Source organism: Diplotaxodon limnothrissa, linkage group LG3 (genome assembly GCF_057381915.1).
Source record: "Diplotaxodon limnothrissa isolate DT_005_m linkage group LG3, D_limnothrissa_male_GT1.1, whole genome shotgun sequence".
Classification (NCBI taxonomy): Eukaryota; Metazoa; Chordata; class Actinopteri; order Cichliformes; family Cichlidae; genus Diplotaxodon; species Diplotaxodon limnothrissa.
The window spans coordinates 29,045,203-29,071,715 of record NC_140598.1 but is presented as its reverse complement, the minus strand read 5'-3'; the positions used below and the strand labels follow the sequence as shown (position 1 = coordinate 29,071,715).

Sequence of the window (26,513 nt, the reverse complement as noted above, 5' to 3'; positions counted from 1 at the left end):
GTTTTCTGTCTCTGTGTTAGACCCGCGACAGACTGGTGACCTGTCCAGAGTGTACCCAGTCTCTTGCCCTAAGACAGCTGGGATAGGCTCCAGCGCCCCCCGTGACCCTGACAAGGCTAAGCGGAGGGCGCAGTTCAGCACAGACTGGACAGACAATGAGGAGCTAAAGGTACAACTTCTTCTTTGGACAATTTGTATACAACTTAAAATTAATTAATAGGCGTTTAGGTTTCATGATTAAAGCTCAGATCAGCTGGAAAAAAACTGAAACATTTAAAACAGACTCAAGTTCTAATGGAAGCTGGTATGAACCCTGCTTCTGTGGTTTAAGCTTTCTGAAGATCAAAACACCAACTCCAAAAGGTCAAACACCACCTCCACCAAGTCCCAAAGCAACTCCCTCCCTCTATTCACCACCTCCAGCAACTCCGTCACTTTAGCCACCACCGTCAACAACTCGCTCCCTCTAGCCACCAGCGCCAACAACTCCCTAAACAACTGTCTCCCTCTAGCCACCAGCACCAGCAACTTCTTCACTTTAGCTGCCACTGTCAACAACGTCTTCACAAGAACAACAACAAGCACAAGAAGTAACAACCCAGAAGGTATCAGCTCATAATGCTTATTGACTCCAGCCTCCTTCCGTCCTCCTGGCTGACCTGCAGGTGAGAAACAGGTGTGAGGTGTCAGCTGTCAGGTAGGTGATGAGTGAAGAACAGAACAGAATCCATTTCCTCTTCAAACTGCTGTCAGACATTATCTACTGCACTCTGATCACATCACTCAGACCAGCTGCTTTCTACAAAGTCTCATCAACAACATCTTTAGAAACAAACATCAACAACCAGGAAGCAGCTTCACCTCTGATCACACACACACTCAACTCTACTCACTCACCTGGAGGATCAACTCTCAGGTAGATGATGCTGATGGGAGGAATCTTTGACAGGGCTCTCTTCCTGCGCACAGTTCCTCTGTTGAACACACGACACTCGTATTTTCCACTATCAGCACTCGTTGCATTCTTCAGAATCAAAGACACGTCTCCATCCTTCATCTGTCTGTCCTGCAGATCCACCCGGTTCTTAAAAGATGGATGCTGGTGATCTGGAAGGAACTGTCCACCCTTGTAAACAGCAACATGTTCTGGCTCCAGATCAGCTCTGCTCCACTGTACAAGTGTGAAGTTGTTGTTTGGAGCTCGACATGTCATCGTGGCGTTCTGTCCAGACTGAGCCGTGATGGTTTTCTGGTCTGAAAGATGTAACAACAGAGCAGAGAGGAAACAGTCACTTCTACAGCAGCCAATCAGAGTGGGGAACAGACACAACTGCTCTCTGGTTTATGCTGGTTGAATCACACAAACGTGACCATAGACCTGTTAAAATCTGTTAAGGAATCACAGAATTCAGACGAACAACAAAGCGATAAATTCTTGATAAAGAACAAAGTCTAAACATATCTCAGTGCAAACAGAACAACTTGTGTTTAGCTCCCAGTGTTAGAAATCAAACAAAAACACAATTTGAAAGGACTTAAGACAAATAATATTTTTGCAAACACCTTTGAACAGCTGCATATTTGTTGTTTTTGTTCTTATGCTCAGAAAGATGCAATGTTTTTCAGGTTATTATTTCAGGTTGTTTTTCTGGTGACCACAGAACGAAATTATGATAATAAGTTTATGTCTGTGTAGGCTGTCAGTCAGAGTGGTCGCCCCATGATCGGAAAGTTGGGGGTTCAAGTCCACTGAACGGCTACCCTGAAGTATGTCTGAGCAAGGTACCGTTCCTACACACTGCTCCCCAGGCGCCTGCTCAGTGGCTGCTCACTGCTTCACTGAGTGAACAGGTCAAATGCAGAAAGAGTAATTTCCCCACAGGGATCGTTAAAGTAAAGTATACACATAATCTTAATATTGTGGACTTTAGCTCATCAAACATCTACATCAAGGTTTCTCTGTGTCCAGGTGATTGTAGAGCCAGGCTCTGAGCACGCAGATCACATGGATGACACGGGTGCATCCTTACTGCTGTAAGACTTTGTGGGTTTGTAGACATGAAGCCATGTTGTAGGTCCACCTCTGTTCACATAATCATCATCTTTGTGAACACGACATGAACTTCCTGGACATGTATTGTTGTAGGGTCTACCTTAGAGTATAAAGCACCTTGAGGTGACTGCTGTTGTGATTTCGCGCTATATAAATAAAATTGAATTGAACTTGTGTTGACCAGGCCAACATTCAATTCAACCAACATTCGTTAGTTTTTGCTCCTGATTTCACCATCAGCTCTTCATCTACTACACTGCTCCCTCTGAGAAATCAGTGTCAGATAGATGCAGGTGATGGGGCTGACTAAATGATGCAATGATCCCAGTTCATACATCAGGCCCACGACCCCGTGCCAACACCGCGGTAAAGTGAGCCGTCATTTGTGAGCCGCGGTCAAGCCAGCCGCCTCTTATCCGCCGCATAAATTTCCTTGCGCTTTTACACCAGTCTTTACGGTAGCGCCTTTTCGGAATGTGTTGAAAGTTGGGCCTCAACTACTCAGGATGACTTTTAATGAATTTTTGAAAATTGACATAATTGTAGTGTATTGGCTGTATTGAATTGCATATAAATGTCCTTTAATTTCTGAGGAATTCTACAGTAAATCTGGCTGAAACTTGGCACACAGGTACAGTAGGTGTCCCAGAGGAGGGATGTGTTGAAAGTTGGACCTCAACTACTCCGGATGATTTTTAATGAATTTTTGAAATTTCCATAATTGTAGTGTATTGGCTGTATTGCGTTGAATATAAGTTTCTTGTAATTTCTGAGTAATATTGCAGTAAATCTGGCTGAAACTTGGCACACAGGTACAGTAGGTGTCCCAGAGAAGGAATGTGTTGAAAGTTGGACATCAACTACTCAGGATGATTTTTAATGAATTTTTGAAATTTCCATAATTGTATTGACTGTATTGGGCTGTAATTTGTGTGCGCGCGCGTGTGACTATTCGCCCGCGTGCGTCTAGGCTTTCAATCGGCATATAAAGCGAAAAGGCGCTACCGTGCAGCCTGGTGTAAAAGCGCAAGGAAATTTATGCGGCGGATAAGAAGCGGCTGGCTTGACCGCGGCTCACAAATGACGGCTCACTTTACCGCGGTCGTGCCAACCGGGGGAGCGCTGTAGTACGTACCATACTGTACACTGCTCCCTATCGATCGTCGGCTCGCTCTGCAGGCACACAGGGAACGCGCTTCCGCTGCAATCTTTGTGACCTCGCTACACGGTTGCTCTCCGTGAGAAGAGAAGCTGTTTGTGTTATCGTTCGTGGACGGTGGAAAACAGCTTTGCTAGGAGCTTTAAACAAGGATGCCCTTTACTCGAAAACGACGTGGGCTTAACTTTGGATATTGGAGCCTGTTTTTAATCGTGACGTCGACAAAAACGAAGCTTATCAGCAGCTTTCACCGTCTTCATGTTTGCTGACGTGTGGGATCAGGCACAAAGGAGCTGCTAGTATGTTTTTAGAGCCTCTGCATGTCGGGGTAAGTAGAACACAGACACGCAGAGTCACAAGAAGGTCGTGTTTCACGTCTGGTTGTAGCGCTGAAACATGGCTGCTGCTCTGGTTGAGCGTTGTGCCATTTATCACCGACGGAGCGTTCCCCAGCGTCGGGAGCGCGCACTGGTCAGGATCCAGGTTACTCCGCTTTCTTTACAACCAGCTAGTCAAGTAGTGATGTTTTAATTTGGTGACAAAGTTACAGTTGGATGTCGTTACATTACCATAAAGTGGAACCTCCTAGAAAAAGAAGTTATAGTTTTAGGAAGTCTTACATCCTTGTTGTTGGTTCAGAGGTTGTTTCAGCAAATTGCTGCGGAAATGTTAAAGTTTGAGTGCATTCTCAAGTGAGGGATTACTTCTTATTGGAACAGGAGGAACGAAGCCCAAATATCAACAGGACCTATTTTCTTTTATCCCTGACCAGGGGCGGATCTAGAGAAATTTTCTTAGGGTGGCAAAGAAATCAAATGTGCGGCAAAATCAAAGCCTTTTTTTTTCGAACACAAAGGGGTGGGTTACATATGGTTAAAATGATTCAATATACATGCTATTCATATAAATATAGTCTACAACTTAATTATTTTCTGCAGTCCATGTATACAGTTTAGATATACACGTGAAATTTTGAGTTTATGTACCGTGTAGTCCGTATAATGAATAAATCTGTAGCCCAATAAATATAAAATCCAGAAAGCTTAACAACATGGGGCGATTTTTCCTTCCTGACTGCTTTGGAGAACAAGCTCGATGACCTAAGAGCAAGAGTCACCTTCCAACGTGACATGAGGGACAGCGACATTGTGCGCTTCACGGAGACATGACTGACCCCATCGTGCCGGACCAGGCCGTAACTCCGTCGGATTCATTCTTTGTGCTCCGCGCGGACAGAACGGCAGAGTCAAACAAAACCAAAGGTGGAGGAGTGTGGTAAACAGAAAGTGGTGTGATGCCAGGTGCATTTCTACTCTTTGCAGCGGCTGCTCGCCACATCTGGAATTCCTGAGCATTAAGTGCCGCCCTTTCTATCTGCCCCGTGAGTTCACCTCGGTCATCGCCACGGTGGTCTACATCCCACCCCAAGCGGACACAGGTATGGCTTTGTCCGAACTACATGATGTGCTGAGTTCGCTTCAAAACAAGGACCCGGGCGCAGCCCTCATTGTAGCAGGAGACTTTAATAAAGAGAACCTCGGACAAGTCATGCTGAATTTCTACCAGCATGTCTGGTGTCCGACGAGGGGGGATCGGATTTTGGATCACTGCTACACGCAGTACAAGCAGGGCTACAAAGCTGTCTCACACTCGGCTTTCGGGAAGACTGACCACAACGCCATCTTCCTCATTCCCCAGTATAAACAAAACATATGGAGGGAAGAAGTAACCACGAGGGAGGTGAAACGTTGGTCTGCCCAATCAGAAGCTACGCTACAGGACGCACTCAACGATGTAGACTGAGCATGCGCAGTCGACATCAACGAGTTTACGGAAGAAGCAGTATGTTTTGTCAATATGCTAGCGGAGGAGATCATCCCCACTGCGAGAAGCTTGCTGCATACATGCTACTGCACATTCACCAAATGTGTATATATATATTTATTTATAATGTTCTTCCTCTCTCCCCCTCTCCCCCCTTTTGCACAAGTCAAGGAGCGTGTCAGGTTTACATTTCACTGTGTTATACTTGTATATGCATCTGACGAATGTTGAACCTTGAATTTACACAAAATGTCAGAAATCTGCATTGTCATGAACAAAGATTTAAACCTAATTTTTCATGATTTCTTGTGTTCACCCTCTGAGGTCCAACATATAACTGGCCATTTTAACTGCTTTTGATTTAACATGTGTATTTCACCTTTAAATTGTTTCTTTTTCCCCGTGTCTTGCTTGGTGTCATTCTTCTCAGCTCAACCTCATGTGTCTGAATTTAGCTTTTTTTTTTTTTTTTTTAAATTGGCATACTGTATTAACACAACTCATCTGAAATCACGCAAAAAACATAAAATTCGAGTACTATCTTTTTAAATGCAAATATATATTGTACATTTTGTAAACATTTTCAAATATTTATCTAAAAATGCAGCCAATACACCTGCTGTTTTTTATTTTTTTATTTTCTACAACCATTTAAAAATACTACTATAACTAAAATGAGAGAACAATCAGGTGTTGCAATAAGTTTTAACACTGTCTGAAATAGAGACTGAGCGTGGCTGCGGCTTGTTGTTATGTCAGCTTAAATCAGTCATGTGATTTGGAGGTGCAGCGTGTCCGTGGACCCCAGAGGGTTAATAACGATAAATGTCTTATATCAGGATATGAAATTGTGATCATATCGTACAGCCCTAGTGTAGTCAATAGTTTTGTTGTGTGTGTCAGAACAATGAGGCGACTGCTGAGTGTTACAGGTGTTACAGGAGTGATACATCCCCTGTTTTCAGGCCTGCAGGTATCAGGTTTGTGATGTTCTCCTTTATTTCCTAGTGGACAGAAATCATTTTTTGGAGTGGCACAAATAATTTGTGTGGCATCAAATTTGATGTAGAACAGCTGATTGTTCTGTAAATAGTTTGAAGTGTTTATTTAAAAACGCATTGGCTGCATTTTTAGGTAAACAGCTGCAAAAAACTTCGTTGCTTGCAAAACTCAGTAACTTTTTTGAAGAAGTAACTATATTATTAATTGCCCAACAATTTCCTAATGTTGTAAACCTGCTCAACATTTGGCAATAAACACCTTTCTGATTCTGATTCTCCAACATCGGTCATTATTTACTGTATTTTGCAGACAGAGTTACAGGACTCTCCCCCAGACCACAGACTCATACTACAAGTCAGAGCTTTATAAAAAAAATAAATAAATAAAGTTGTGTTTTCAAAATTGGAGTTCAAGTTATTTTTACTTTCAATAGTGTTAACATACTACACAGCTCATGAACGAGATTTTTTTTTAAAATTAATTCTAAAGCAGTTAATTAAAAGTAGTCTAACATAAATGTAAATGTTGTCATTTGATTATTTTAATAAACCAAGTAACTTGGACGGATTTGATGCCGGCGTGACCACAGTGCACACGTCTGCTGTTGCTCACAGTGGTCCAAGGGATCGCTCAGGGAGTTTGTGTGTTCGCTCAGACACATGAAACATTAGAGGGAACATTGGGTAACACTAAGCAATAGATTCAGCTTTAGAACTTATATTCACTGATAACTGTAGCTAGGCTCAAAGTGCTATCTTACTTTAGTAAACAACATTGTCATGTGCAAAACTAGGGTGGCACTCGGGGTGGCACATGCCACCCTTCTAGATCTGCCCCGACCTTGCCAGGGATTCTGGATGGGGACGACTCAGATAAACTTCACTACAGTGATGTTCTCAGCAGGTACTTGATGCAAGAGAAAAAAATGGCTGTTACCTTACCAGGCTCTGATGTTTAAATCAACCACACACAATATAAGCAAACAGTGCTACAGCTGTGCGTCTCCTCGAGTTTTAGTACTTCTTTCGTGGCTTTCCTGACATAACGCGGTCAAGTGAACCGTGATTTGTGCAGCCAGGGGTGAAGCCAGCCGACCCGCCGCGAACATTAAGCCTCGCGGCGGTAGCGCTTCTCCTCCTTTGCTGCTGATGGCTAGCATAGCGCGACACGGTGTCGAAAAGTATCTTTCGAGTTATTTTTTATCCGTAAATTTCTCCCGTTGTAGGGCACTGCCCGTGTTAATAGAATTATATTAGTACCGACTTCAGTTTTCCCGGACTAAAATCCCCTGTTATAAATGTGAAAGTAATCCGAGACCAGTCCGCTTTTGCCGGCTACTCTGGTTTGCACCGCCATGTTAACGTTATGTGTCGCTTCGCTATCGCTAGCCGTACTTTGAGCGAAGTGGATGTTTTCTGTTATGTGAGGTTTCAGCTGAAAAACGATGTCCGGCGAGTCTCGGTGGCTCTAACGGCAAATTAATTCAGCAGCAATCTAAGAGTAACATCTCACCTGTTGATGCAAACGCGCTATAACGGAGGAAAAGAATCCCCAAGAGCGACGTAAGAACTCCGGTACCCATCTTGTCCGGTGTCCCCGCTGTGACGACGTTCGCTCGGGACGGTAACGGCGCCAAATACGGTTGTGCCCCGAACTGGTTTCCGGTATTTGCATAAAAATGATTGGCCAACACTGCTGTAAATGACTTGTTGGTGTATAATATGTGAAATGTGTCAAATAACGTAGTATTTAAGATACTTTGCTAAACAGCTCATTTCTAAATTTTATATATAACTCGTCATAAATCACGTTCATTAAACTCTACTTACCAATATAAGTAAAGACAATACACATAGAAATAAATAGAAACATTAGAAATTACTTCTTTAGAAGTTTAGAAAAAACTGATCATTCATAAATTCATAAATGCAATGATCGGCTCTACTTTGTATAAAAATGTATGTTTGGTATTATTATTATTATTATTACTTATAACTGTTCATTTGGGTTTTTTTTTTAGTTTTTTAAGTTTTTTTTTTTACATTGCATGGTAGTCAACAGTCAGATCCATAAATGTGTTTATATATGTTGATAAAACAGAATAAATTTTCCACAGTCAGTTATTTTATATCTAATATTTTGTCTTCATTGTGTTTCCAGTCACATCATAATTGAGTTGTTGAAGACTTTCAGAAAGGACAGAATGAGGCTGACAGGTGAAAATCGATGATGACAGCTTAAGGATTCACTGTTGTTAACATAAGTGCACTGACACTTAATAATAAAAACAAAACTGTAAAATTAGAGTCCAGATGAGAGTTACAGCTGACATAAGTAGCATTATAACTTTTATTTATTATTTTTATAGTTTACATGTTGTGTATATTTAAAGTACCTAAATCCATTTTTAAGAGGGCCACATGGTGACACTGAGCGTTTGCATCCACCACCTGGTCGGGGAGTCTCTGTGGGGGGTTTGCATGTTCTCCTTGTGTTTGTGTGGGTTCTCTTCAGGTTCCTCCCACAGTCCACAGAGATGCAGTCAGTGGGGTTAAGTTCACTGGTGATTCTGAATCGCCCAGAGGTGTGAATGTGAGTGTGAATGGTCATCAGTACCTGTTACCAGGTATTTCTTTAGTACCTGCTCGGCCGGGTTTCCAAGCGATCTGAGCAGGTACTAAACTGTGATGTCACCGATTGGCTGGTCGGTGGCATCGCTCGATGAGTCGTAACAGCGTCATGTGTCCCTGAGACAGACTGAAGTGGATGAGAGTGGATGGGTTCATTTTAGTTTAAACATCTAATGTGAATGTGAAGAGAAAGCAGCACCATGTCTTCTTCATGTATGCAAAGCAGAAACCGCAGCCTGTTATTTAAAGAAGTAAACAACATGTTTAAGCTTTTCATATATATGTTCATCTGTATATGTTGGCTTTGTACAAACATCACTTCTCTGTTCCTGACATCAGCATTATACATCCAGGGATGGAACTTTTTTCACTAGTAGGATAAGAAATTGTTGGAGGACTGCTGCATTTTCTTCTTTTTTCTCCAACTCTTAATATTTCCAATGTTTTATTCTTTGAGAAAATGATTCATAAACACAAAGTTTTTCCTTGTTAGAAAGTCTAACAGGGGTACGCAGGTGATGCTGAAGAGGTTCATCAAATGGACACTGGTGTAACATCCGTGATGTCGATCAGACGTCCATCTTGGAAATATTCTTTAAAAAAACTATCTGTGTGTTTTTGTAGCAACTTTAAGTAACAGGGCGTTCATACCACGTGTTAGAAGAGAGTAACCGTTACAGTGTGTTAATAGTTGTATATATTTCTAATGTATCTGACCTCGACTCTCTTTGTACCAACAGGAAGGAGGAAGAGGGCGACTTTACTCGGTGTCAGAGACAGAAATGAGAAAAAGCTGAAATGAGTGAGAAGGACGATGAAGGAAACATCTGTGCTGTGTCTGCTCTGTAAGTAGAATCTCTGTGTTTGTTTGAATTCTTGTACTTTGATTGATCTGGTCCTGCACTACAGAGAAAGTTTATTATACCCAGGGTATATTTCTGTTATTCAGATTAGTTGACGCTAACATTGGTAATCAGGATATTCTGTCATATGAAGCTGATATGAGTTGATAAAACTCACTCAGTTAACCCGGGGTTTCCCTCCCTGCACCTCCACATGTGCTGTTTTCACACAGTTATGGATAAATGTATCAACATCAAAGAGACTGTCTGCTGCTGATGAAGTGTGTGTGTGTGTGTGTGTGTGTGTGTGTGTGTGTGTGTGTGTGTGTGTGTTTGTGTGAGGAATATACAGTAATGTAGTACTAGCAAGCCTAGTACTGTACCAGTACTCTGTTGCTTTAGTCGAGTTTTATTGTCAACCAAACAATACACACTCAGGTAACAGTGGGACAAAACATCCTCCTTCAAAGGTGAAAAACACTGTAAAATGACATGAAAATATAACAAATTCAAATATACATGTTTACAACTATACAGAAGATAAACTGAGAATAAGTTCAACAGTATTGTGCTTGGATAGAGAGAGTAAGGATGAGGGCTGTTCGATATAACCAGATATATCAGATGACGATATAAAAACGTCTATCGCTTCAGTTTACGCTATCGTTTGTTTCGTGGTGTCGTAAAATAAACTGTTTACGTCAATATTTTTTCATGGTTTTGACGGTCGCTGTAGTGGCTATGTTAATTAAAGTTCTCTCTTTCTCTTATATTCAATATAACCACACTACGGACGGACAAGCGCCTGTTTTTATGCGTTGTCGTTAGCAACAACAACTGTAAAACCATCGCGTGTCCGCTTGTTTATGTTCCACATAAACTTTTCACAATAAAGCTCAAGATCCTGTTGAGACTTCTCAAAATAAACTGAATCATATGCAAGAGTATGCAGTGTTTATGGATGAGAAGCAAAACAGCTACAACTTATGTCTAAAAATGTATCGTTTCATCGGTTAAAACACTCGACTCCAGCTACACGACGTGCAGCTGGAAACACTTCAAGCAAGTCGAGCTGCCCGAGATTCACAGAATTTACAGAAAATGTTACATTTTTGTGATTTATATCGTTATCGGACGATAGATGTTTTATATCGGGATATGAGATTTTGGTCATATTGCACAGCCCTAGTAAGGATAGAAAAGGATGATAATACATAAATACAATAGTACACAGAATAAATGCACTGCTCCAAAAACAAAGGGAAAACTTACACAACACAATGTAACTCCAAGCCAATCACACTTCTGTGAAATCAAACTGTCCACTTAGGAAGCAACACTGATTGACAATCAATGCCACACACTGTTGGATTAGACAACAGGTGGGAATTATTAGCAAGACATCCCAATAAAGGAGTGTTTCTGCAGGTGGTGACCACAGACCTTCTCTGTGCTGATGCTTTCTGGCTCATGTTTTGGTCACTTTTCAATGCTGGCTGTGATTTCACTCTAGTGATAGATTGAGACAAAGTCTACAATCCACACAAGTGGCTCAGGTAGTGCAGCTCATCCAGGATCACATCAATGTGAGCTGTGGCAGGAAGGTTTGCTGTGTGTCAGTGTAGTGTCCAGAGCATGGAGGCGCTACCAGGAGACAGGCCGGTACATCAGAAGGCCGTAGGAGGGCAACAACCCAGCAGCAGGACTGCTACCTCCACCTTTGTGGAAGGAGGAACAGGAGGAGCACTGCTAGAGCAAAATGACCTCCAGCAGGCCACAAATGTACACGTGTCTGCTCAAATGGTCAGAAACAGACTCCATGAGGGTGGCATGAGGGCCCGACGTCCACAGGTGGAGGTTGTGTTTACAGCCCAGCACCGTGCAGGACGTTTGGCATTTGCCAGAGAACACCGAGATGGCAACTTTGCCACTGGCAATGAAAGCAGAATCACACTGAGCACATGTGACAGACGTGACAGAGTCTGGACACAGCGTGGAGAACCTTCTGCTGCCTCCAACATCCTCCAGCATGATGGTTTGGCAGTGGGTCAGTTATGGTATGGGGTGGCATTTCTTTGGGGGGGCTGCACAGCCCTCCATGTGTTCATCAGAGGTAGCCTGACTGCCATTAGGTACTGAGATGAAATCCTCAGACCTCCCTGTGAGATCATATGTTGGTGCGGGTAGCTCTGGTTTCCTCCTAATGCAAGACAATGCTGAACCTCATGTGGCTGCAGTGTGTCAGCATTTCCTGCAGGACGAAGGCATTGATGCTGTGGACTGGTCCAGCTGTTCCCCAGACCTGAATCAACCCAGCACATCTGGGACATCATGTCTCGCTCCGTCCACCAACTGCACCACAGACTGTCCAGGAGTTGGCAGATGCTTCAGTCCAGGTCTGAGAGGAGATCCATCAGGAGACCATCCACCACCTCATCAGGAGCATGTCCAGGTGTTGTAGGTCATACAGACACGTGGAGGCCACACACACTGCCGAGCTTCACTTTGACTTGTTGTAAGGACATTACAACTATCTAAAGTATTTAATGAGAATATTTCATTCATTCAGATCTGGGATTCTTATCTTTTTGTTCCCTTTACTTTGAGCAGTGTGCAACACAGACAGAGTCAACAGTGTTGGAAATGAGAGGACCTTCAGTCGTCTCAGGAAGGAGTGTGTACTATATTACTCTTTAGGACATTAGTCCTTCGCTACACCAACGAGTCCTCAGCAGCTGTTTATTTATTGATGGTACAACTTATTTTGTTACAACACTGGTAGAATAAACAGTTTTTACTGAATAAAGTTACAAGTTTAAGAGTCAGTAACTCACTTTAAATATTGTTTGTATTTGATTGAGCCTCGTCTTCATATTTGCTGCAGCCATGATTGTGACCCTTCTGTTATAATCCTGACTTCAATAATATGAAAATTATTTAAACATTATATTTAGAACAATGTAAATGTGTGAAATGAAGAATACATTGAAATGATATAAATAATGTAACGTCAAAGATGAATTATTGCTATAGAAGATTTAATACTTAACTGGTCGCTTCATGAAGGCTGAATATGAAATATTTGCTCTGTAGGACATAACATAGCATCTATAACACTTTCTAACAAACAAACATATTCTAATAATAAACTAAACAAAGGAATTCACTTTCACTCGTTCATCAGTAAAGTCAGAGGTTGAGCTGGAGCTCGTGTCCCGTCACACCAGATGTGAGAGTAGTGTGTTTGTTCGGTGCAGCATAACAAACTGGCTAATTAAAGTCTATATTTACACTTTTTATTTGAATATTTTATTTAATTTTATATGAGTAACAATAACAAAGTGAGCTGCACTGAAAACAGGTGAGCGTGTCAGTGTTCACAGTAATATTCACAGGAAATCTTAACACTTGTTAGACTTTTTAAGCCATGAGGAGGTTTTGCTAAACTCAGAATCTCCTCTAAGCTGCACTCTGACAACAGTCCAGCTCCATCAATGATCCCATTGTAGTTCTTATTTCTTACATGATGTTTATAGTGAGTGGGCTTCTTTGCATGCTGCTCAGTGTCTTTGTCCCTTTGATGGGGTGTTGTTGTCACCCTGCTGGGTCCATAGGAGCCTCTACCAGGAGGCTGAGGGGCAGCGTTGGAGGTCATCAGTGTTTTTAGCCTGAAGTTAGCAGAGAGGCTAAACTTGACTCTTTGTTGAATTATAGAGACAGAAGTTTAAATAGTGTTTAACAGGACAATCGAGGCTAAAATGGTTTAAAAGATGAACTCATTAAAAAACACTAACAAATCTTCATGATTCAAATACTGAGAAGCTTCAACAACAAATATGTGTTCAAGCCAGCATGATGTTTGCTCCTGTAACTGATTGTTTTTCCATCTTGTTCTCTGAATATGTTACCAAAGGCTCCATAACTAATGTCATTCATTTTGTTTCTTATCATTGAAACTGTTGTAGAAAATCCACTTTGTTAAGAAAACAGAGAAGCGACGTCTTTATATGAGACTTCAGAAAAATGTTGTACAAGACAAACTGAACAACATCAGAGCGACATCACGACTTCCTGTAACTTTTCTCTGTCCAGCTAAACATGAGTACCTTCCATTTTCTCCTGCAGAGGATTCTGGGTAAAGTCAATCGTGCACTGACGTCCTGTGTGTGTGTTTTATTGTGCAGATGCAGCTGCAGTCGGCTCAGCAGTGAGAACTGAAGACGTCAGTCAAAGAGAAGGAAAAACAGTCAGAGCTGAGAGGTACAGCTGCTCTTCTTTTAGTACAAACACCATAAATCTGTTGCTCACAATCAAACTTTTCCTTTACTTTTAAGTTTGTGTCACTTTTCAAACCATCGTTACGAGTGCTTCCCAGAGACGATGAGTGAAAGAGCAAAGAGTAAAATATGAATCAAACTACAGCCACACAGACTCAAGCGTCATGTGGTGAATAACTTCCAACAGCTGGATGAATAAGATGAGTTAAAGTTTATATATTAGTCTTTAACAAGGATTTAAAAGACGACACTGATGAGGCGAGCCAGATTTCTTCAGGCAGGTCGTCCCAGGATCGAGGAGTCCTCACAGCAAACATTCAGTCGTCTTTAAGTGTGAGCTGGGAACAGTGAACAGGTTTGTGGCTGCAGCATCTCAGGATGTACACACTGACTGGGACACAAGCACCAGTTCCACTAAATATTCTGGTGCCAGTAACCTGTTAAGATGGAGCAATTTGATGTTATTTAATCAGTTTATTTTTCATCCTGCAGTTAAAATGTATCAAAACAAGATTGTGTCTCTGCAGATGCTGTGTGATCTGACACACCTGCACAAAATGTGTCAAAGTTCAATAAGTTACATTATTGTAACTGTGATGCGTTCACTGACATGTCCTCATGCTTTGCTGTTTATAAAGAGAACAGAGAGGCTCTGCTTTGTGCTTATATTCTCCTCCTGTGTGTTTGTGTGTGCAGAGTTTCTACCAGAGCCAAATGTCATCGACTCCTCACTGAAGTCGTCCACCAGTCCAACCACTGGGATCCAGCTGCTGCTCTCTAACTGGTCCACACAGCAGCTCAGACCTGACACATTCACTGTAAACACACTGGTTTATATTCTGTTTGTTCTCCTCATGAAGGAGCATGAATTCTTTGGAGTCATAGATTATGAATTTATATTTTTCTCTTATTTTAACAGCTACAGGTGTGGTTTGTAATACGATGGAGATCCTTTACTCCATTATTAAACAGCCTTCATCTACAATGTGTTAGACGTTTCTTTGAGTGAGATTATCTTGATGTGTCATGTGTTTATATTAGTGCCCTCCAATAGAATTGGACTATTAAACAGCTCGATGACAGACTCACTGCGCATGCTCGTTAGTGCTGGTGCTTGTATTCACCGACCCACAGATTTGAAATCAGGATGTTGCTCACAGATACGAACAACATTTGTGTCTCTGAGCAGATTTTACCAACCACTGTGGAAATTCACGAGACTGTAATAAGTGCATTGATGCTTATTGCTGCTCTGTCAGCAGTGAGGGCTGGAGGCTTGTTTTCACCAGAAGTGACCACCAGAAATATCACAGTGACAGGTAACAAGTGTGAAGTCACCTGAAAGTGGACAATAGTTTAGGCATTATTTGAAAGGGTTTTGTTATTTTGTTTTTAAAAGTAAAACAAAAAAAAAACTTTAATGAGAAAGTTTTTAAGTTGCTGCTGGGTCAAGATTATGTGGTCTGTGCTGCCATCTACTGACGTTGAAGTGTAACAACACTGACTCCGCACCGCTGAAAATTTAATGTTTCCACTTTGTGAATGTGCAGCAGCTGTTTCGTGTCTGATATGGAGGAGACGTCACACTAACAGATTTAAACTTTACAAAACGTCTTCTGTAAATACTTTTTACAGGCTTGTTCACACCTGCTGTTCACAGCTGGTCTTATATCACACAACCTGCTCAGTGACATCACACGGGATTAGGAGATCAGATCTTCACAATAAAAGCTTGTCACATGTTTTCACTGACACTGAACACCACAGAATATGTTTTGGTTCATGTGGACGTGAGAGCGTCACACAGCTGGTCTGTGTTCTTTTTCTTACTGATTTTCAGGTGTAAATAAATTCATTTTAAGACATTTTAACTTTATGACTTCATGAAATGATGGTGATACAAATGCAAAAATTCATATCTTTGTTTTCATCCATGGATCGATCCAGACAGGTGGAAAGACTGTTCAATATTTGGAGTCACGATGGAGAAATGTTTTAACCACCAGGGTAGTGACTCGGTCACATGAATGAAAACAATAGCTAGAGCAGGGAGCGATACCAGAGTTCACTGTGAACTGGAAAAGTTCAAATCCCAATAAATAAAGCATGTTGGGGGGCGGTCGTGGCTCAAGAGTTGGCAGTTCGTCTTGTAATCGGAAGTTTGCTGGTTCAAGCCCCGGCTCCAACAGTCTCGGTCGTTGGGTCCTTGGGCAAGACACTTCACCCGTAGCCTACTGGTGGTGGTCAGAGGGCCCGGTGGCGCCAGTGTCCGGCAGCCTCGCCTCTGTCAGTGCGCCCCAGGGCAGCTGTGGCTACAATGTAGCTTACCATCACCAGTGTGTGAATGTGTGTGTGAATGGGTGGATGACTGAATGTAGTGTAAAGTGCTTTGGGGTTCTTAGGGACTGAGTAAAACGTTATACAAATACAGGCCATTTACCATGAAAAGCACAGCAGTAACAGCAGTCACACTTTGCATTGTTTTTAACACTTCAGTTCTTTGTGTGTTAGAACTCCACTAAAAAAACACGAGCAGTGGGGCTCACAGGCCGGTCGTCTCCTTCTGGTAACCGAGCTCACTGCAGGCAGACGGACAGACCCTTGAGTGGAGCGGACACTCGCTGTGCTTGGTGCTGAAACATCTGAGCCCCACTCTGAGCTTCAGCACCAATGAACCCACAGACAAAGTAATAGTCCAGTCATCATCCTCTCAGAGTGCAGGCGGCCTTGACTCTCAGTTACACCTCAGTGCTCTGAGGATGAGGTCAGCGCTCAGCTGCTGGGGCCTACAAATATGTACATTACACACTTTAAATAGAAATAAGTTTCTCATCCATCAGTCATAAAATCATTGTATAATCCACACTGATGTCTATATCACAGCCAAATGTGGGCCAAGAAATATGTATGTGTTGATTGGATGGGTTGTTACTGACATCTGGTGTTAGTAAGAACCCATTAAACCCAAGTCAGAAGCACCTTTATAAAAAATATTTTCTAAGAATATTTGTAATATGTGTTTAATAATCTTATTTTACCAGCTGTACATAACCAACACATTTTACCTTACTACAATGACCCTGTGCTATCAGAACCCTTCTTCACAATGGTTATGATTATTATTCTTTATACTGATATATTCAAAAGCTGGTGAAAATACACAGGAGTCAAAAGTGCTGCTCAGACCAGTCACAGCAGCAGGCTGTGTCAACTCAATGTGTTGTTACATCAGGTTACATGTAAGGTCACAGCGTAGATTTCCCACTGAAGCATAAACTGGGAATGAGAAGTGAACCATCTTATTGCAGTAAAACCAGGGTTAACCCTGAAGTTACCTGGATGAGACTAAATCCTGGTTCACAGTGCAGACCTCTGATCACCGATGATGGAGGAGAAGAAAAACAAATCAGGCTGAATGTAAAACATTTGCTCTGCAGGACTGAGGTCTTTGTTATCACCACTGGGTGGTGGCACTGGTGCCTCACAGCAACAAGGTCCTGGGTTTGAATCCATCATGAATTTTACACCAAACACAACATGTTTGTCATGTATATTTGTTACAGGGCAAGTTTAAAAGTTGTGTTTTGGGACTTTTTGCAATGCACTTGGTGTGTAAATGCCTCAAGTCTTAATCTCAGGATATAACTCAAAACTTTATTTATAGTACTTCTCATACAGTAAGGAAGCCACTCAAAGTGATGTACACATTAAAAGCAGAAAAAAATATACATGCATCACCTTCACTACACCCTTTCATCACCCCTCCATCCCCACTCCCACACCCAGACATCAGACACTCATCATACAGAAACACAGGAGATTAAAAAGAAACAATAAATAACATTACAAGGCTACTAAGAATAGATTAAATATAATAAAAATGGAATAAATAAATGGTGCAAAAAAGGAAATAAATGAATAGTAAATTACAATAAATAGACACACAAAACCATAAAATGGCAAACTAAAAAGAAACAGGCAGCATGATAAATAAAAGATGGTCAACAGTCTCCTGTCCTGAGGGCTCTGAAGTGCTCGTAGCATAAAAGCAAATCAGAAAGATGAGAAGGTCCTGAAACGCTAAAAAGCAGTAAATGAACCTTACAGACGACTCTGACTGGGAGTCAATACAGAGACTGTAACATTGGTGTAATTTGGGCTCTGGAGCCGAGCTTTGAAGCAGCTGCAGCAGTGACAATTTTTTTTTTTGAAAAACTAGAAAGATGAACATTGCAGTAGATGAAAGCAGGAGTCAGTGTCTCTGCGTTGACCTGAGAGAGAGAGGCTGTTGCTACAATATTCTATAAATATGAAAATCAGTTTTAAAATATTTTTGATGCAAAATTCAAATGTGAGTTCTGGATCAAATAAGACCTGAAGGTTTTTAACCTGCTCACACAGGTTTAGTGGAAGAGTCTGAAGTTTGTTATGAAGTTTCTCTCTGAGCTTCAGAGCTATCGATACGTTTATATATTTTATATGTCATTTTTATAGTTAACCATGTTTAACTGGTTTTAATGTGCTCTCTCTCTCCTGTCATGGTGCTATGTTTCAGACCACTTCCTTTTTTGCTTCTTCATCAGGAGGAGGAGGAAGGGCAGGGTCCTTCTTGTGTTTTTTAGAGATCACAACAGGGAAAACAACAAGGATCACAACAAGTAACAAACCAAAATCTACCAGTCCACCATAATGTCCTCTAGCAACTCCATCTTTCTCCTCTCCATCTGTGGTTCCTCCTGGTGGAGCTGCAGGTGAGAAACACGTGTGAGGTGTCAGCTGATCACATCACTCAGACCAGCTGCTTTCTACAAGGTCTCATCAACACACTCAACTCTACTCACTCACCTGGAGGAAGAACTGTCAGGTAGATGATGCTGATGAGGTCAGGGTCCACATTCGCTCTCTTCCTTCGGTTTGGTTCTTTCATGAAGACACGACACTCGTATGTTCCACTATCAGCAATCGTCACATTGTTCAGAATCAAAGACACGTCTCCATCCTTCATCTGTCTGTCCTGCAGATCCACCCGATTCTTAAAAGATGGATGCTGGTGATCTGGAACAAACTGTTCATCTCTGTACATAAGGACATGTTTTGTCTCCAGGTCAGCTCTGCTCCACTCTACATCTCTGATGTTGTTGTTTGGAGCTCGACATGTCAGATTGACGTTCTGTCCAGACTCAGCTGTGATATTTTTCTGGTCTGAAAGAGGAAACAACACAGAGCAGAAACATACCGTGGAAAAATACCTTTAAATTTTTTACTTTTTTTATATTTCATTTAAAAATCCTTTATAAAGATGTGTTTAAAATGTGTAATGTTCTGTCTGCATGTTTGTCACAGTTAAATGGTTCAAATGAGCCAAACTTTAACATTAGACAGATAACTGATTCCAGACACATTGAGCTCTACTCTCTCACCTGGAGGATCAGAGACACTCAGGTAGATGCTGCTGGATATCCATGAGCGCGTTTCTCCCATGAAGACACGACACTTGTATGTTCCAGTGTCATTAGTCATCACACCCTTCAGAATCAAAGACACGTCTCCATCCTTCATCTGTCTGTCCTGCAGATCCACCCGGTTCTTAAAAGATAGATGCTGGTTTTCTGGATCAAACTGCTCATCCCGATATGAAAGCACATATTCGTCTCCCAGGTCAGGTCTGCTCCACTCCACTACTCTGATGTTATTGTTGTTTGGAGCTCGACATGACAGAGTGACGTTCTGTCCAGACTCAGCTGTGATGTTTTTCTGGTCTGAAAGAGGAAACAACACAGAGCAGAGAGGTCAAAGGTCAGAGTGTTTAGATCAAACAAATTTTAATATTAGAAAAAGATTATTTATCCAGTTAAAAAGTCGCATTATCATAAAAACTTTGCTTTTTTAAGAGTAATCTGACCAAGAAGCCAGCAGAAAATGCAACAAATATAATAATAATATAATAGTTCTATAACGATATTTTAAGTGGCCAAAAGGGTCTTGACTGTTTATAATGTAGGCACAATAACACAGAGTCATTAAGATGCTTGAAAAACGGTTAATTTTTAACTTTTATTAATACAATCCGTTTGTATATCCTGTGCGGTAAAAGTATATTAGACGTTAAAAGATAAAACACACTGAAATATTGGCACAGCCCCGGTGAGTTACGATTGAGGCAAGAGTGCTGCCTAACCCACGGGGAGTCATTCTCCTCCACTTTCTTGGCAGCTAGAAGCAACTTTTAGCCAAAATGCGCTGCTCCCACATTTGAGAGGAAATAAAACCCTTGCAGCGTCACGCAAAGCGGGACAGCTGATCACTGTAATCACGGCGCTGTTAGAGAGAAACGGATAAATAAGAAGAAACGGAGCAACTTGTCAAAGAGAGGCTTTCCCTCCAGCTGTGGATAAAACGAGCAGGAAGATAAACGCCAAAACGCGTTTACCACTCATTGTGTCTGAAAGAAACTCTTTCTAAAAGTATATGATTTTTAATCGTGCTGTTGGATCAATGCATGCTGGTCTGAGTAAATGTTAGTAAATAGTTTGCTCCTTTGAGCATGGTCTTCGTGGGTGAAGCCCCTCCCCCCAGCTGGAGATACAGCGTTACTGAAGTAAATGGAGATTTAAGACAGCTGCACCCGAGGCGATTAACTTTAAATCAAAACGCGGGACATGTCTTTCACGTTTGATGCGCGAGAGAAAACAAGCTAATAAAATACCTACAGTGTCGCGCAAAGCGGGACATCTGGCCACACGGCGCTGTTAGAGGGAAACTGATGAATAAGAAGAAACGGAGCAACTTCTCACCTCTAAGAGCGGCTTTCCCTCCAGCTGTGGATAAAACAAGCAGGAAGATAAACGTCAAAACGTGTTTACCACTCATCGTATCTGAAATAAAATCTTTCTGAAGCTATGTTTCAGTGGCGCTGCTGGCGGATTGTTGAGCTAATTAGTAGTTATTTTTAGACTGATGTGGGCCTTTTTTGCTTCTTCATCAGGAGGAGGAGGAAGGGCAGGGTCCTTCTTGTGTTTTTTAGAGATCACAACAGGGAAAACAACAAGGATCACAACAAGTAACAAACCAAAATCTAATCAAAGCCTAGCATAGCCTGTTATTGTGACGGACACATTTTATGAGTGAACTTGACTTAAAGCGTCTTACAGGTTTCTTTGAAAAATACTTTCTTATATCCAGGTTCTTCCTCTTTGCTGCCACCCTCCTCTCCTCCTCGCAGCGCAGGTTTGCCGCTGCTAAAACTAAACTGAGCTCCCTGAAAGGCACAGCCAATCACACTGGCCATATTTGTCACATGACGTAGGACCAGTAGAGGACGTAATTTCATTTAATTCATTCATTTATTTATTCCACACATTGTTCAACAGTGTTTCATTTCCTTCATACAAATCCTCCTTCCCATTATTATAACACCGCACCCATGGGTGAAAAGGAGCAGGAAGAAGAATACATTCTTGTTAGCACCTCCCCCCTACCTGCAATCCAATTATTCTTACATGAGGGCGCCAACAACCCAAAAAACCCTCTAACATGTATCTTTATGTAACAATGCAAACATTTTTCCTTCCACATTTAGCCCAAATTACTTTCATGTTCTTCATATTGATTCATCCTTTTAAGTATCTAACACATTTTAAAACTGTGCATATTTGTACAGCTCTTAAGATCATCTTGAAGAGAATCCATATTCTTACCCTTAACTGTCGGACACATTTGCCTTTGTGTGGTCCTAGCAAACTGATGCTTAAAAATCAAACTTCCTTCTACTGTCCCCACTTCCTGAACACAATGTAAACAATCTTTGTACCTTGTACTGGAATCGGAATCGTGAAAATCTTATCAATACCCATCCCTAGTGGGGACATGTCCCTTCTGTCCATGTCAAATTTACACCCTGTCAGGGATCAACTTTCAGTGACTATTGAAGCATGAACTTAACTCTGAATGTTTCAGGACCGTGTTGAATCTATTCCATGAAGAATTAAGACAGTTTTGAAGGAAAAGGGGGTACATCCAAGGTGTATAATAAAGTGGCCAGTTAGTGTATTGGCGACTGTCAAGCCTTTCAGTCGCCGAGCAGCTGAATAGGGGAATAATGTTGACGCGCCCGCTGTTTAAAACGTAAGTCAAAGTTCCAGGTTAAAACTCCTTTATTTGTTATCAAATCCTTAAAATCCGTAGAAAAACAGTGATCAAAAACATTCCAAGCTTGAGCGGTCAGCAAAAGTCGACTTCCCCCATCACCCACTCATTCACAAAATTTCCCTCGGGCCATGAACAGGTGATATAGCAATCACTATTACTGACACCACGTGACCCAAAGCTACGCCTATCCATAACATTCCGGCCCCTAATTATTACATTTTTACAGTAATAATTACACATCCAACACCATAACTCACAACACACACTTCATCATATCACAGACACCCAGTGAGACAACATAACATACTCAAAAGTCCACCAAAGTTATTTTCTCATGTCTTCTCTTCTTTTCTTCTGTCTGCACATGGTCAGTCAGTCATAGGCCAGAGGTTACCAGCACTTAGCCTAAATATAGTCAGTCTGTGATGTACATCTCATAACATTAAAGTCAATTCAAAGTTAGTTATGTCACACTGTGTCAAAAAAAATGCCATAGTCATGGGTCAGAGGCCTCTTGAAGAAGGCATATCTTTGTTATGGGTCTGCACACATGGCTGGTTGGGGTCTTAATCCAGACCTGATGCACAAGCCCCTTTTCATCTGGTGCAGCTCCGGTGACTCTCCCAATGATCCAGGAACCACGAGGTGCAGAATCATCCACTATAAGGACCACATCTCCAGGAACAACGTTACGTTTAATCCTTCCCCATTTCTGGTGTTGCTGAAGTTGTGGCAAATACTCTTTAGTCCATTTTTTCCAAAACAGGTCAGATATATATTGAACTTGCCTCCATCGTTTACGTGCGTAGAGATCGTCCCTCCGGAACAGGCCAGGTGGTAAAGACGGGTTGGACTTGAGAAGAAGGAGATGGTTTGGTGTTAAGGCTTCCAAATCATTTGGATCGGTGGATTCCAGCGTAATGGGTCTACTGTTGAGGATCGACTCCACTTCACAAAGAGCAGTTTGGAGCCCTTCCTTGTCCAAATGCTGTGTTTGGAGAGTGGAATTAAGGACCTTTCTGACAGAAGGAATCAACCGCTCCCATGCTCCGCCATGATGCGATCCAGTTGGAGGATTAAAGATCCATTTCACTCCCTTCAAAGACACAGCATCAGAGATCTTTTCCTGATTCCACTGTTCCATAGCTCGTCTCAGCTCGCGGTCTGTGCTAGTCCCATTGTCTGAGCGCAGTTCTTGTACCTGACCTCGTCTTGCGATGAAACATCTTGAGGCATTAATGAAAGACTGTGTCAAGAGATGAGGCAACCTCAATATGTACTGCTCTAATTGCCAAACAAGTAAAAATAACACCATAGCGCTTCACAAGACTTCTCCCACGCTTCACTTCAAATGGACCAAAATAGTACACTCCAACAAAGCCAAATGGGGGTTTCTCAGGGGTCACTCTGCTTTCAGGCAAGTCAGCCATCTGCTGCTGGCCTGCAGCTCCATGAAATCTTCTGCAGGTCACACACCTCGACATGATAATAATGAATAATAATAATAATAATGGATTGGATTTATATAGCGCTTTTCAATGCCACTATTCATTCACTCTCACATTCACACACTGGTGGAGGCAAGCTACGGTTGTAGCCACAGCTGCCCTGGGGCAGACTGACAGAAGCGAGGCTGCCATATCGCGCCATCGGCCCCTCTGGCCAACACCAGTAGGCAAGTAGGGTAAAGTGTCTTGCCCAAGGACACAACGACCAGGACAGAGAGCCCAGGGATCGAACCGGCGACCTTCCGGTTACAGATACGATTCCCAAACCCCTGAGCCACGGTCGCCCTTGATGCTTCGAATCAAAGTACCAGCACCAGGAATCCAGTATTTTTGATGCAGCTTTGAGAGTATGTGGTTCCTTCCACCATGACCCACCTCTTTATGAATGTGCTGTAGAATGAGATTAGAAATGTGAAGCTCTTTAGCGATTATGACAGGACGCTTGGAATCTTCTGACATGACAGCCCTACTGAGACGTCCGCCAACCCGCAGCACATCATCCTCCAAAACAGGATTCAACTTATATATGTGGCTGATTCGTTTCACAGACTCTCCCCTTTGGAGACGAGAAATTTCTTTGGCATAACTTTTCCTCTGACAGAACTTAATTATTTGCATCTCAGTATCCTCAATCTCTCCCAATGAAAGAAAGCCATGCCGGAAATAAACCTTATGTTGAGCATCTTCAGACTGAATTGTATCAGATGCAGACTGGAAATGTATCTTCTTGCGATGCAATAGCAATGTCTTGAACCTCAAAATCCAACACATCACCCTGATGAGACAAGTCCAGGATGAGGCACGATGGATTAAAAGGGTCAGAGGATAATCATCATCGTGTGCTTGTAAGACCTCAATGGCAGCAGCCACCTTCACTTCAGGATCTTCATGTGGAAGTTCCTGCAAGTTTTCTGGGTTCACAGGCCAATTGTTCTCTGGCTGTGTAAGAAATGCAGGACCAGATATCCATTCAGTGTCACATAAAAAGGTCTCTGCCTTCATACCTCTGGAGGCAAGGTCCGCAGGGTTGTGTGGTGTTCACATTCCTCCATTGGGAGGCACTAGAAGCCTTGAGGATTTCTGACACTCTGCTCGCCACAAAAGCACGGAACCTGGAAGTCTCATTGTTTATATATTTCAACACTGCAGTGCTGTCCGTCCAAAAGACAGAGTTTAAGAGAAAGTCCATCTTGAACTGCTGTTTCCATAGCTTGTCCAGTGTGACAGCAGAAACTCTGTTGGCAGTAACTGTTGCCAAACATCCTGGCCTTCCACAGCATTCTCGATTAAGTGGCCCATTCACTGTCCAGCCAAGCACAGTCCTAATGGCAAAAGGTCCATCACCGACACTCCGGATGACCTCCAAAGGTTCTAGAGCTCTGGGCATATTCATGCCAATCAAAAGCTCAACATTGGCCTTAATTTCTGGCAAATGAACATGCTTCAAATGTGGCCAGTCATCCAGGTCCTGTTGATTTGGGATGTTACCAATATCTACAGGCATTTTATGCTGAGTGAAGAGGTTAGGCATATCACAGTACATGTCACTGTCCAATCCAGCAACTTCAAGTTCAGGTACAATGAAACTGTCCACCACTTTCTCCTGTCCCATGGTGCGTGGGAGAATCTTTGTCCTCCTCCCAGCAATATTCAGCTTGTCCATAAGACCCACTGTACAAAAGGATGCTGAACTCCCTTGGTCCAGAAAGGCATACGTTTCCACTATTCTTCGACCACTCTTTGATTTTACTTTAACTGGCACAATGGCAAGCTTACAGTCCTGTTCACCGGACCCAGTAAGACCACTAGTCTGGATCGTAACAGTGTTGTGATGATCTTGAGCCCCTGTCTGATTCTGTCTCTCGACATCAGAGACTGTTGTGGCGAAGCTACTTCCTTTAGCTCTTAGGTGAGGAGAACGTTTCCCTCCATTGCTGCCCTTGACTGCTAGATGTGTTGCTGGAACGTCACATAGATTTCCAAAGATGGGATCTGTTGCAATTTTAACTTGACGCTCAAGGAAGGAAACAATGTCAATGAATGCAGCTCTGCGATGTTGCCTCTCCTGAATGTCACATGCTACTGTTCGCCATTTGTCTTTTAACTTATATGGCAGTCTTCTAATCACAGCAAGCATATTGGCAGGTGTATTTAATTCAGAGAGATCATCAATCTCTTCCATTGCATTGCAGCATCCACGTAAGAACAAACAATATGCCTGAAGAGCTTTTCCATCTTCCGATCTAATCAGTGGCCATGAGTGAACTTTGTTCAAATAGGCAGATGCAATCACATGTCCATTCCCAAAGTGCTCATACAGCAGAGTCTTTGCCTTTACATATCGAGCACTTCCAGACATATGTTGACAGCTTTTAACAAGTTCATTGGGCTGCCCCTTGGTGTACTGTGCAAGATAATGCAGGCAGTCGCCAGCATCACCAGTCTTTGCTTCTATGACCTGTTCAAACGAGCGCATAAAGGCCTGAAAATGTAAAGGGTCACCATCAAAGGTTTGAATCTCCCTTTTGGGCAGTGAAGAAAGACTTTGCTGATGGACCAACATACAAGTTAATTCATTTTGTTTTTCCATAATGGACAACAGATTTTCATTGGCTACTGGAAGAGCAGCTTGTGGCTTAGGCAAAGGTCGAATTGATCCAAAAGCGTCAGAAGGCCCCATAAGAGCTGGTGCAGGCCTTTCCCTTTTCATATTCTGTTGCACTGTTTTTACTTGAAGCTCTGCATTCCCAGTGATTGCGTTTCCTTTTGTAAGCGTCTGAGGAACAAAAGTCTCTGTATCCGCATTAAGAATTTCAAGGCTGTTTCCCTTTGTTTTAAAAATATGATTCCATTCCATTAGATTTCCGTGAAGCGACGCTCCGCATAGTGGATCCAGTTCTCAGCACGTTCACCTTTGCAACAGTTGCAGCTATATCTGCTTCAAGCTGAAGTTGTTCTTTCTTTCTCCTCAATTGTTCCTCTTGTTCTTCAAGAGAGTGTTTTTCTTTCAGCATATGTTGACGTGCGAGCAAGGCGGCCATTTCAGCTTCTGCCCTGAGACGTGCAGATG

The 26,513-nt window shown here is 42.2% G+C and overlaps 1 protein-coding gene and 1 long non-coding RNA gene across 2 annotated transcripts in view; one reads left to right on the top strand and one right to left on the bottom strand.

Moving 5' to 3' along the window:
* The window catches only part of LOC146635249 (basement membrane-specific heparan sulfate proteoglycan core protein-like), a 113,751-nt gene that overhangs the window by 53,663 nt on the left and 33,575 nt on the right, over positions 1–26,513 (bottom strand). The window contains exons 5-7 of the mRNA XM_085350068.1: positions 19,208–19,546; positions 18,633–18,989; positions 966–1,254 (exon numbers count right to left, since the gene is read on the bottom strand). Coding sequence (XP_085206194.1) covers positions 966–1,254; positions 18,633–18,989; positions 19,208–19,546 — 985 coding nt within the window. The remainder of the gene's footprint in view (positions 1–965; positions 1,255–18,632; positions 18,990–19,207; positions 19,547–26,513) is intronic.
* LOC146635252 (uncharacterized) lies at positions 3,250–15,157 on the top strand. Its single transcript, XR_014905069.1, has 4 exons — positions 3,250–3,540; positions 9,409–9,513; positions 13,695–13,770; positions 14,484–15,157. It is a non-coding gene; the product is annotated as an uncharacterized LOC146635252 (long non-coding RNA).